Source organism: Marmota flaviventris, chromosome 6 (genome assembly GCF_047511675.1).
Source record: "Marmota flaviventris isolate mMarFla1 chromosome 6, mMarFla1.hap1, whole genome shotgun sequence".
Taxonomy (NCBI): Eukaryota; Metazoa; Chordata; class Mammalia; order Rodentia; family Sciuridae; genus Marmota; species Marmota flaviventris.
The window spans coordinates 97,841,399-97,854,586 of NC_092503.1; the positions used below are offsets into that span (position 1 = coordinate 97,841,399).

At 35.0% G+C, this 13,188-nt stretch overlaps 1 protein-coding gene across 10 annotated transcripts in view; it reads left to right on the forward strand.

Moving 5' to 3' along the window:
* Dst (dystonin) overlaps positions 1-13,188 on the forward strand; it is a 441,140-nt gene that overhangs the window by 284,363 nt on the left and 143,589 nt on the right. For 9 of the 10 annotated variants that reach the window (XM_071613304.1, XM_071613301.1, XM_071613307.1 and 6 more), the window contains 7 exons: positions 51-229; positions 741-879; positions 1,961-2,154; positions 3,240-3,402; positions 4,099-4,182; positions 5,422-5,529; positions 6,042-6,140. In XM_071613304.1, the coding sequence (XP_071469405.1) occupies positions 51-229; positions 741-879; positions 1,961-2,154; positions 3,240-3,402; positions 4,099-4,182; positions 5,422-5,529; positions 6,042-6,140 (966 nt within the window). Of the gene's footprint in view, positions 1-50; positions 230-740; positions 880-1,960; positions 2,155-3,239; positions 3,403-4,098; positions 4,183-5,421; positions 5,530-6,041; positions 6,141-9,950; positions 12,687-13,188 lie in introns of all 10 variants that reach the window. The other variant, XM_027938211.3, reaches the window with a different exon arrangement.

Consider the following 13,188-nt stretch of genomic DNA (forward strand, 5'->3'; position numbering starts at 1 on the left):
CCCCATCTGGAGTGATCACCTAATACCTGTGTATGTTCATTGTCTTATAGAAACTAAAGAAAGAGCTGGAACGACTTAAAGATGATTTAGGAACCATCACAAATAAATGTGAAGAGTTTTTCAGTCAAGCAGCAGCCTCTTCATCTGTTCCTACCCTAAGATCTGAGCTCAGCGTGGTTGTTCAGAACATGAACCAAGTCTATTCTATGTCTTCTACATACATCGAGAAGTATGTAACTACCGTACTAACATGCAATTTGCCTCTTAATGTCATCACTTTTATATGCTGTTAATTTAAAAATTTATGAACAGAAATATTCAATTTTATTTTATCTTAAGAAATATATTAAATTTTCCTGTGGATTTATAACACTTCTCCATGCTGAAAGGGGATATAAATGCTTTAAGATTAGTGCATAAGGCATTATCTTCCCACATTATGGTTCTGGTAGTGTAGCAGTCCTAACCTGCAGGGGTTTCTGTCTTTACTTGGTTAAACAAACTTAGAAATTGTTTTATGTTGGAATCTCTTTATGAATACTGACTGTGGGGCAGAGCATGTGTTGGAGTACATACTGTCTATTCAGAAGAGAGTCAGCTGAATGCCAATCTTACAGTAAATTTTCAGTGTTCTCCTCTGAAAAATACACTATGCCATGTGTCATAATGGTACTTTAGGACTGAATTATGCAAAAATAAACATGCAACAGTAAGAGCTATTATTTAATTTCCTTTTAAAGGCTGAAAACAGTTAATTTGGTATTAAAAAACACTCAAGCTGCAGAAGCCCTTGTAAAACTTTATGAAACCAAACTGTGTGAAGAAGAAGCAGTTATAGCTGACAAGAATAATATTGAGAATCTAATAAGTACTTTAAAGGTAAGAGTCTCACTTTTGGCTATTTTTCAAGATCATATGAGTATTTTTTAGCACTGAGTTCAGATCTTCAAAATCAGCGCTAAGTATCTTGGTTGGAATATATTTTTGATATATTCAGTCTATTTCATCTCTATAATTCTATAATTTACTATAAATAAATATGTTCAATCATAATATGAGCAACATACTTATTTGAAGCTTAAACCTTTTTGACAGTAGGTTATTATAATCAATTCATGTTGATCACAAGAGAAATTGAATCTGAAAATGAAATTATTTATAATAGATTCACCTACTAAAAGAGAAAAATTAATTGAAGAAAGGAAAAAGCTTGGTGATTGCACTCACTATTTCTGTACATAATGCACTTAGCAGAGCAGTTGCAAAACATTGTGAAGTTATCTCTGAATTTTAATGCATGTATTCATTTTTTATATCTTTGTTTTATTTATTTAATTTTTTATGTGGTGCTGAGGATCAAACCCAGTGCCTCATACATGCAAGGCAAGTGCTCAACCACTGAGCTACAACACCAGCCCCCATGTATTCATTTTTAAATAATGAGATTAGTAACATTAAAAAAAATGAAAAAAATGTTTTATATTTATAGGTGACAAACTTAAGGAATATATTTATCTTATTAATTTGAAAACTCTGAACTTAATAAAATTGTCATTTTTTAAAAATCAAAGCACAGTTGCTGGGTATGGTTTTATAGACCTGTAATCCTAGTTACTAGGGAGATAGAGGCAAGAGGTTTGAAAATTTGATAACAGCATTGGCAACTTGACAAGACTCTGGCAAAAAATAACAAAGGCTGGAGATATAGCCCGGTGGTAAAGTGCCTCTGGGTTCAATCTTTAGTACCAAAAAACGAGAAACAACAAAACACATCAAACTATAGCCAGATATTGGCCATTTAATAAAGTTAAGCCTAATATACTTAGTGTGTGAAATATAGTCTTTACTTCATCTGATTTTATGTGTCATTTATAAATAAATTGTAACATTGCATAACTAATGCGTACGCCCCGTAACTCATTGATTAATTTTATAACTCTCTTTAATTAATGTATTTTAGCAATGGCGGTCTGAAGTTGATGAAAAGAGAGAGGTTTTCCATGCCCTGGAGGACGAGTTGCAGAAGGCAAAGGCCATCAGTGATGAAATGTTTAAGACATATAAAGAAAGGGACCTTGATTTTGACTGGCACAAAGAAAAAGCAGATCAGTTAGTTGAAAGGTGGCAAAATGTTCAAGTGCAGATTGACAACAGGTACATATCATTATTGGTTCAGTTTAAGTGCAGATTTGATGTCTTATCTATGGATATTGGATAAACTTCAAACTTAAGCTTTTTAAAAAATTCCATAGTTAATTGTGTTAACTACAAGAGCTGTACCTAATTATGTTTCTTTCCTATGTGGTATACTTTAATAAGACATTTAACTTCAAAATAAGCATTTTTCAATCCTGTGTAATTAAAAATATTGATGTTTTCTGACACTTGTGGAATTAATTTATTGCTTTTTTTGAAGAAAAAGAAAACAATGCAGTTTTGTAATTATTACTAACATATGATATCCACACATGACTAAGAGCATGAATCACATGTTTATTTGTTAGGGCTCTATATAACAATATATATTAGACCTAAGAAATGTAAATAAATTGAAATGGCCTGATGTTCATTTTAATTGAAGATATAAGAAAGTTTAAATCACTCAGTGAAAATTTAAAAACATGAAATGGGATAGTTTTAGGGCTCATCTTTAAAGACACGGATTAGCGTCCTTTCTCATTCATCTTTAGTTTATATCCGTGTAAATTAGATGCTTTTATGAGATTGAGAAATGAAATAATGTTCATACATATAGTGTCTTGTTTCTGTAGGTTAAAATGTGCTGGTTTTAGAATTATAGCAACAAGTTTTTGATCATAGCTCCTGGAAAATACACTGAGTCCATGTTGAGCTATTCTTTAAAGTGCCTTCTCTTCATTTCAAAAGTGAGCTGCCATTTGAAGCAAACCTTGGTTGTTCAAGACTTTCTGATAATAATTATTATTAAGTCCCTATTTTCCCGGTTTTTAACTTTCATCTCTTGGGCTCATTCGTAGGTAGAATAACCAGTATCACTAAATTGTACAACTCCAGGAACAAAATAGTTATAACTCAACTCAAAGCCAGTGTGAAGGGCCCTTGGATATGTACCTTGGGGTGCTGCAGCCTTGAATGCTTTACAGATACCCCATCATTGTGCTTGATGAATAGGACAGTGCTTTTCTCTCTCCCTTTCCTACACCTTCTACCCTTCTTATGGATGCAGTTGGAAACTGTCTGTTCTCTTTCTGTTCTCTTAGGCTACGGGACTTGGAGGGCATCGGGAAATCACTAAAATATTACAGAGACACCTATCATCCTTTAGATGATTGGATCCAGCAGGTGGAAACTACTCAGAGAAAGATTCAAGAAAATCAGCCTGAAAACAGCAAAACCCTAGCCACACAGTTGAATCAACAGAAGGTCTGTAAAAAATTCCTTGTCCCAAGGTTGTGTCTACATTGGTCAGTCACGTCCCTTATCTTCCTTTTATGTCTTAAAAGCAGATATTTTGAGAAAAATGGGGAGTACATAATACTGAAATTCTGCAACCCAAACCTATGTACATTACTTATTTTTATTTCTTGGCAATAATTTGGAAGTTTTCAAATTCCTAATGATCATTTAATCATAGGCATGGAAATCTCTTTGGTACTTTTCTGGCCAAAATAGTTTCATGAGTTCCCAAATAAATGAAAATACAGAGTAGTAGAAAATTATACAGTGACGTTGGACAGAACATTGAGTGGTTGGGGAGTTTTGTTCTAACTTTAGGGGTTAGTAATTTCTAACTCTGTTTTCATCAGGAATAGGTGATAGTCAAGTATATCCAGGCCACTTTTGCATAATTCCTATGGGGTTTAGTAATTTTTGCTTTTGAATCCTCATGAGGATATGGGTCACTTAGAAGTCTTAATCTAGAAGTTTATAATTTACCCATAAGCTAAATTGTATATTTAATTTGTAATTTTCCTGTAAGGCAAGTTGCATATTAAATGCAAAGGGCTTAGGAGTTGTACTTTTAAGTGATGTGGGTATTTCTTAGTTCTCAAGCATCTTAAGAAATAAAGTAGCATAGAGTTCCTCATCCTGTTTCTTCTAAACTGTGTGTGTTTCTAGATGCTGGTATCTGAAATAGAAATGAAACAAAGCAAAATGGATGAATGTCAAAAATATGCAGAACAATACTCAGCTATAGTAAAGGTAAGATTTAGTTACTCTAGTCAAACTTAATGTTCAGTATATAAGGCTGTGATGTACTTTAAAAGCCATGCTAGTAGAGAGAGGATCTCACTGAGTCGCTTAGCACCTCACATTTACTGAGGCTGGCTTTGAACTCATGATCCTCCTGCCTCAGCCTCCCAAGCCTTTGGGATTACAGGCGTGCATTACCACGCTCAGATTTTCTTATTCTTGTCTAGAAATTCTGGGTGAAATTGGAGTCTGATGACAGTCCCTGATTTGTTCATTGTGTGTGTGTGTGTGTGTGTGTATGTCTCTGCCACATGTGTGCCTGAGCATGTGTGTGCGCACACCGACACACCCACATACCCTCCCTCATGAACATAAATATCGGAATAAATATATAGCTCTGAAATTCATTTCCTAACCCTTTTTCCTCTTTTTTTTCGAACATCAAGGAGTTTCTGACTTTTTTTGTTGTTTTTCTTTTTTGTTCTAGGGATTGAACTCAGGAGCACTTTATCATAAAGCTATATCCCTATTCCATTTATTTTTTATTTCAAAATACTGTCTCAGTTGTCAAGGCTGGCCTTGAACTTGTGATCCTCCTGCCTCAGCCCCCTTCAGCTGGAATTATAGTCGTGCGCCACTGTACTGGCTAAGCTTTGACTTTTTAACTTAGCAGATGTTTCCCATGCTTTTCTGGTTATCACTGATAGTTTCTCAACTTTCTAGATCCATAGTTTATCCAGAGGAAGGGGAGACTGTTTATAACTAAAATATTATGTGTGTGTGTCTATGTGTGTGTATTTTTGTGCAAGTATTGAGCCCAGGTACACTTAAGCACTGAGCTAAGTCCCCAGCCCTTTTTATTTTCATTTTGAGACAGAGTCTCACTAAATTGCTTAGGGCCTCACTAAGTTGCTTAAGGCCTTAACTAAGTTGTTAAGGCTGGTCCTGAACTTGTGATTCTCCTGTCTCAGCCTCCCAAGCCCTGGGGATTATAGGCATGTGCCACCACATAAATATTTTTATGAAGTTACAAAAAGAATTGAGAACTTTCCTGACCATACCGCTTTTATCAACACACCTTGGAAGCATCTCCAGGATCTGATAGATTCCTAAAAAATGTAGTTTTGTAGTGTTTTATTTAAAATTCATTCAGTGAAACTAGATTTTAATTTTCTGCATTTAATCACTGTAGGATGAAGCTCTAGGGCTTGCCTTAATTAATTTTATAATGTTGACTCTTTTATGTAGGACTATGAGTTACAAACTATGACCTACCGGGCCATGGTAGATTCACAACAAAAATCTCCAGTGAAACGCCGAAGAATGCAGAGCTCAGCAGATCTTATTATTCAAGAGGTAATAAAAATATGAGGGGGACAGGGCATAAAAGAGTGAAACAATATTTTTAAACAATTTTATTTATTTTAATTATGTTAAAACACGATATAAAATATACCATTTTAATCATTTAAAAAGGTACAGTTTAATGGCATTTTAATATATCACAATGCTGTGTAATCATATCCACTACTCATTTCCAGTAAATTTTTATTATCTCAAATAGAAAATCTATACCCATAACTACATTTTATTAAGAGTTTTTAAAATCCTTTTTAAAATCAAGATCAATTCAGGATCAGTGATTAACTACAAAGATAAATAAATGTATTTCATGATTAAACTTAGAATTAGCATGCATATGGTATGCATAACTGTAGCTCATCGATACCTAGTTACCATTAATTATTGGGGTGTTGTGTGTTTTATTCTACCAAAGCTTAGTTAATATTACAATTATTACTCAGTTTATTCAATTTGTTAAGGACAACTGGAAATTACATTTTTATTAATTTTTTCCTTACTTGCAGTTCATGGACCTACGGACCCGGTACACTGCTCTGGTTACTCTCATGACACAATATATTAAATTTGCTGGTGATTCATTGAAAAGGCTGGAAGAAGAGGAGGTAACCATTATCAACCAACAGCTAAATAACAAGCATCTAGATACAAGCAGGAACTACAGTATGGTTTGGGAAAGCAAAAAGAGGTTCTATGAGTTTACATGACTGATAGCTAATATACAAGTAATTAACAGTGAATTTTCAATAAAAAAGAGCAAAGGCCTAAGATTTTTGTTTGCTCATTCTAAAGATTTTCTTGAATAGAAGAGCATTTTAAAAATTTCTAATTCAGGTGGCCTGGGGATGTAGCCTAGTGGTAGAGTGCAGTGGGTTAAATCTCCAGTACCACAAACAAACATCCCACAATTCCCCTTTAAGACCCAACATGATATGGTTAATATCTCAAATGGTTTTATTTTCAACTTTATTACTGATAAAGCTTTCTCAGTGAAGTATGGTTACTGCTATTATGATGTCTAGAGAAATATTATATGAACACATTTGTTTATGCATTTTAAATCATATCCTCCAGGAGTTAAAAGTTATTTTAATTTAAATATATTAAAAAGATATCAACTTAGAAGGAGTTGGTGTTTGTATAAAACAATACTAAATTTTAAAAAATCATGGAGTTTGGGGCTTTGTTTATATTTTTGCCAAAACGTGGTCATGATAAAAAGACTAGGTAACACTTTGATTTGGAGCACTTCAATAACTTTGATTCTACGTTTATTAACAGTAAATTATCATTAAAGCCTTATTTTTCTAATCTTGATGGTATTATTCTGTGCTTTATTATCTTGATGTGCTTTCTATTCCTAACCTGAGAACAGACAAAGATAGTAAATCCTGAAATAAGTAAAATGAGTAAAAAGGTGGGGTATAGCCACCTTACTTTGACTATTTTTCAAATTCTGAGTATGATTATAATTATAACTCTTATTCATATAATGAAAGATCTGAAACAGTAGTAGACATTTATTAGATGTTACTTACTCTCTTAGTTTCTGAAAATTTGACTGCTTTTATAAACTATTTTAGTCTGTTCAGAGCTAATCATTTTCTGCAACTCAATCATTAACATAGCTGATTTCAAGACTTTATATCCAGTTTCCTTTATGCTTAGAAAGGAGAAACAAAATATTTATGGCTGTCTTAATAATTGGTATGTACCTCTTATGTGTGAACAAATATCCATAATTTTTAGTTTTTGAGAAATCTTGCTCCATTTAAAATGGTATGCATATCTTTTAAATTATATGTTCTGTAGGTAAATGTAAGAGAAAATAATTTAAGTCCTTTTCTTTTAGTGTATATCTGATTATACATACGTGGGCCACCTTTCTTAATTTATCTGAGAAAGCAGAAGTTGATAGAGACAGAAGATGTTTTGTTTATTTTCTTTCATAACTTATTACAAAGCTACAAGGTCAAGACATTGTTGTAATTCATAAAAACAGACAGATGAATTCAGTGAAATCAAACACACTTGATTTTAGATTTTTGGTTAAGTACAAAGAGAATTTTAGGAAGAAAGGATGGTCTTTTCAATAAACAGTGCTGGAGAAATTGGATATCCATATACAGAAAAAATATGAACTTCAGTGTGTACCATGTGCTACATGCAGAAATAAACTCAGAAAAAAATAAATTCAAATGAAAAATCTAAAACTATAAAACTTATACAAGAAAGCATAGAAACAATCGATGTTTTAATAAGGCTTTAAACAAATACAAGTTATCATTACCATCCTCTGAAATATCAGATTTATATAGTGAATTGAGTGAGACCCTGTCTCTAAATAAAATGCAAGATAGGGATGGGGATGTGGCTCAGTGGTTGAGTGCCCCTGAGTTCAATCCCCAGTAACTACCCCCCCCCAAAAAAAAAAAAAAGGAAAAAAAAGATATTTAGCTCAAATTTTAGGTTCAAAAGAGTATGTTTGAAGTTTTGAAGATCTTGAGAAACCTTGGTCTGAAAGCAGAATTTTTCATAATAAGCATAAAATCAAAGGTAGGTGCCAGGTAATTTCAGAGGTAATGCCAAATTAGAGAAATGTTGTGGAGTATCTGTAATGGCTATTAGCTATAATAAAGAGATTTTTTTTTTCCATCTAATTTGAGAGCAAACTCTTAGGTATTAATCACATTGTGAGGGGAACATGTAGAGAAAATGTTATTTTTATGCAAATAAGTTCAGGATCTACAAAAAGGCAAATCAGCATGTGGTCTAAATTATTTCAAGTACTCTTTGTAGCTAGCATTTGCCAAGAAAATCAGAGTTCTGAGATAATGTGAGATTTATTAACAAATCACCAGGATGACTCTAATTAAGGTATGGAGGGCCCATCAAGCTTTTTCCTAAAGGAAACAGAATATGAGCTTTGAACTTCTTAATAATAGTTGAGTTTTAAAGAAGGTTTGATAAGCATATGGAAAAGACCCTCTTTGAAATTATTTTTGAAAATATTGAAACCTTAATATTTTAAATACATAGAGTGTTTTAGTGTCACCACAGTTGATCCTAGTACCAGAAGAAAGAAAATAGAGTGTTGAGCATAGCAGTTTGTGATGAGATTTATTTCTATGTGAACTCTTATTAAAAAACTACATTTAGATGGGGAAGGAAATAACTGAAATTCTCATGAAAATTATTGGTGATCAAGAAATTCAAGAAAGCAAAATGAGATGCATGGTCCATAACGTAAATTAAATTCTTGAAATTCATCTGAGTATCTCAATGAAAACAAGTCTGCTATCTAAAGCAATTTCACTACTTTCATTTAAGTTGTTTCTAATTATAGTGATGTCAAATTGATTCAAAACGAATAGCATTATGATATTAATAAAGAGAAATTAAATTGTCATTCTAAACTAATCCTGGTCACCTAGTTCTGATGTCAGTGTGAAGTGGACTCCTCCCAGCTGAGACTGTTTCTCTTATCAGTAGAGTAAAATGTTTTTCTTACATTTTATTTAATAAATTGGAGCTGAACCTCTTAGTATATTTTTAAGAGTATTGATGTTTAACAAATTTATTTTTTAATTACTGGGTACTTGTCAAAGGTGGATTCATATGAGGCTGTTATTAACAAAACCATCCAAATCTGTGAGTATATGAAGCACATCTTTAAAGTCATCAGGGACAAGAGCTGCCTTTGCATTAACAATTCCAATTTCTATAGTTGTCATCACAGGCAAGTATAATCACATAAGGAATTTAGGGATAAAGTTTTTATGTAACTTTCTTTCTTCCTCATGTTAAGTATTATTTCTGAATTTGGCTTTCTGTTCTCAACTTGTGTGTTTTGTTTCTTTAACCATGAAACATGGGAAAGTAAATATCATTTTAAGTTCCCACTGGGCTAGCTAATGTTATTTGGTTCCAATATGATGTATGTTTTTCCTGACTCCTAGGACTAAGTTGTGTGCAAGAATTATAAGGGCACCATTGCGAGAGTTTTAGTTCCTACTTTGTCACTTATCCATTGTGTGAGTTTGCAAAATTATTTAACCTCATATTTCCCCTTCATTTGTTTTTTTTTTTTTTTTAAAAAAAAAAGGTCATGCTAGATGTTTTGTAAGGTCCTTTCTTGGTATAAATCCCTGAGCTACCTAATTTTTAAAATGAAATTATTCCTGTGGGACAAAAAAAGATTCTCCAGGACACCCATCCTGGAGGATTTTCTGTCCACTCCTGCTGACCTCTGATGCTTCCTCTCTGAAGAAGGTGGTGCTGTGGTGGTGGTGATGCTGCTTGTGCCATGTTTGGGTTCTCTTGGTTTTGTAAGTACTTTTAGGCACGTTGCTCCACGTGTCATGAAGTAAATTTGAATAGAACGGCTGTGACACTTTCAAAAATGTGTCTTATAGATGAAAAGGTGCAAGGAGACTTCTGAACATGGGGCATACTCAGATCTGCTTCAGCGTCAGAAGGCAACAATGATGGAGAATAGCAAGCTCACAGGAAAGATTGGTGAACTGGAAAAAATGGTAGTGGAACTGCAGAAGCAAAAGTCCCGAGTGGAGGAAGAACTTCCGAAGGTCAAGGAGGCTGCAGAAAATGAGTTGAGAAAGCAGCAGAGAAATGTAGAAGACATAGCCTTGCAGAAGATAAGGGCTGAAAGTGAGGCCAAGCAGTACCGCCGGGAACTGGAGACCATTGTGAGGGAGAAGGAAGCCGCACAGCGGGAACTGGAGCGGGTGAGGCAGCTTACCTTAGAGGCTGAGGCCAAAAGAGCAGCTGTGGAAGAAAACCTCCTGAATTTTCGGAATCAGTTAGAGGAGAACACCTTTACAAGAAGAACCCTGGAGGATCATCTGAAAAGGAAAGACTTGAGTCTTAATGATTTGGAGCAGCAAAAAAATAAATTGATGGAAGAATTAAGAAGAAAGAAAGACAGCGAGGAAGAACTCTTGAGGCTGGTAAAGCAGATGGAAAAAGACCTTGCATTTCAAAAACAGGTGGCAGAGAAACAGTTGAAGGAAAAGCAAAAAATTGAATTGGAAGCTAGAAGAAAAATAACTGAAATTCAGTATTCATGTAGAGAAAATGCTTTGCCTGCTTGTGCGATCACACAGGCTACATCGTGCAGGGCAGGAGTGGGTATTCAGAAAGAGAATGACAAACAGAAAGCTGAGGAACTCAGACAGCAGGTAGATGAACTAACCATCGCCAACAGAAAGGCTGAAAAAGACATGCGGGAGCTGAAGTATGAGCTTAACGCCCTCCAGCTTGAAAAAACCTCATCTGAGGAAAAGGCTCGCTTGCTGAAAGATAAACTGGATGAAACAAATAACACATTACAATGCCTTAAGCTAGAGCTGGAAAGGAAGGACCAGGTAGAGGAAGGGTATTCTCAGCAACTCAGAGAACTTAGTAGGCAGTTGAACCAAACCACAGGTAAGGCTGAAGAAGTCATGCAAGAAGCCAATGATCTCAAGAAAATAAAGCACAGTTATCAATTAGAATTAGAATCTCTCCATCATGAAAAAGGGAAACTACAAAGAGAAGTAGACAGAATTACCAGGGTGCACACGTTAGCAGAGAGGAATATTCAGCATTTAAATTCCCAGGTTCATTCTTTCCAGGATGAGAAGGAATTGTCAAATGAAAGAGGACGCCTCTGCCAGAGAAGATCAGATCATCTAAAAGAACAGTTTGAGAAAAGCCATGAGCAGTTGCTTCAGAATATTAAAGCTGAGAAAGAAAATAATGATAAGATCCAAAAGCTCAACAAAGAATTGGAAAAGAGTAATGAATGTGCAGAAATGCTAAAACAAAAAGTCAACGAGCTTACTAGGCAGAATAATGAAACCAAATTAATGATGCAGAGAATTCAGGCAGAATCAAAGAATATAGTTTTAGAGAAACAAGCTATCCAGCAAAGATGTGAAGCACTGAAAATTCAGGCAGATGGTTTTAAAGATCAGTTACGAAACACAAATGAGCACTTGCATAAACAGACAAAAACAGAACAGGATTTCCAGAGAAAAATTAAAAGCCTAGAAGAAGACCTGGCCAAGAGTCAAAACTTAGTAAGTGAATTCAAGCAAAAGTGTGACCAACAGAACATTATCATCCAGAACACTGAGAAAGAGGTTAGAAATTTGAATGCTGAGCTGAACGCTTCCAAAGAGGAAAAACGGAAGGGGGAACAGAAAGTTCAGTTTCAACAGGCTCAGGTGCAAGAGTTAAATAATAGATTGAAAAAGGTACAAGATGAACTGCACTTAAAGACCATAGAAGAGCAGATGACCCATAGAAAGATGGTTCTGTTTCAGGAAGAGTCTGATAAATTCAAACGTTCAGCAGAGGAGTTTCGGAAAAAGATGGAAAAATTAATGGAGTCCAAGGTCATTACTGAAAATGATATTTCAGGCATTAAGCTTGACTTCGCATCTCTTCAGCGGGAAAACTGCAGAGCTCAAGAGAACGCCAAGCTTTGTGAAACGAATATTAAAGAGCTTGAAAGGCAGCTCCAGCGGTACCGTGAGCAAATGCAGCAAGGGCAGCACATGGAAGCAAACCACTACCAAAAATGTCGGAAACTTGAGGACGAGCTGATGACCCAGAAACGTGAAGTTGAAAACCTGAAGCAAAAAATGGATCAGCAGATAAAGGAGCATGAACACCAGTTAGTTTTGCTCCAGTGTGAAATCCAGAAAAAGAACGCAGCCAACAACTGCACCTTCACGCCAGAATTTGAGATGACAGTGAAGGAGTGTCAACACTCTCCAGAGTTCCCCTCTAGGACCACTGGGCACCTTCACTCAACAGCCAGACCGCCTCTGTTGAGATGGACTCAAGAACCACAGCAGGTAGAAGAGAAATGGCAGCATCGGGTTGTTGAGCAAATGCCCAAAGAAGTCCAGTTCCGGCCTCCAGGGGCTCCAATCGAGAGAGAGAAAAGCCAGCAGTGTTATTCTGAGTATTTTTCTCAAACAAGCACTGAATTACAGATAACTTTTGATGAGAAAAACCCTATTACAAGGCTATCAGAAATAGAGAAGATAAGAGATCAAGCCCTGCACAGTTGCCGAGCACCTGCCAGGTGTCAGGATGGCAAATGTGAAATGGAGTTGGTGAAGCTCTTGACACCCTTAGAGGTATACTCTGTGTTCTGAGATCTTATCAGCTACCTAATGTCAAGTTTCTTCTATTTCTTTTCTCTCCTAGACTAAGTTTTTTAGCAATTTTGAATGTGTTTGGCTTTGTATTTCTGAGAGGAAAGTAACGCTGTAATTTTTCTAGTGATTTACCTGAACCTAGTAAGTTAGATTTTTTAATTTGTGAATGTTTGACATTAAGCACACAGACATAATGAGTATACTGGTATGTCTGTGGGAATGTATTTCAAAAAATGTGACTATAAAAACAAGCCAGAAGAACCAGGCTGTTAACGTTAACCTTGGCCATATTCTGTGGTCACATTTTTTCTCAGTGCAACATGCATTTTTACTATCATTGTCATCTAAAGTAAACTTAAGGCTCTTAAAATAATATTACTTATTCCTGAAACCACCCCCCCTTGTTTTGAAATTTTTTCCTTCACTTATCTTTGTAATTATATTTTGATTGAGAATGGGTAAGTAACATCAAGTTCTTTAG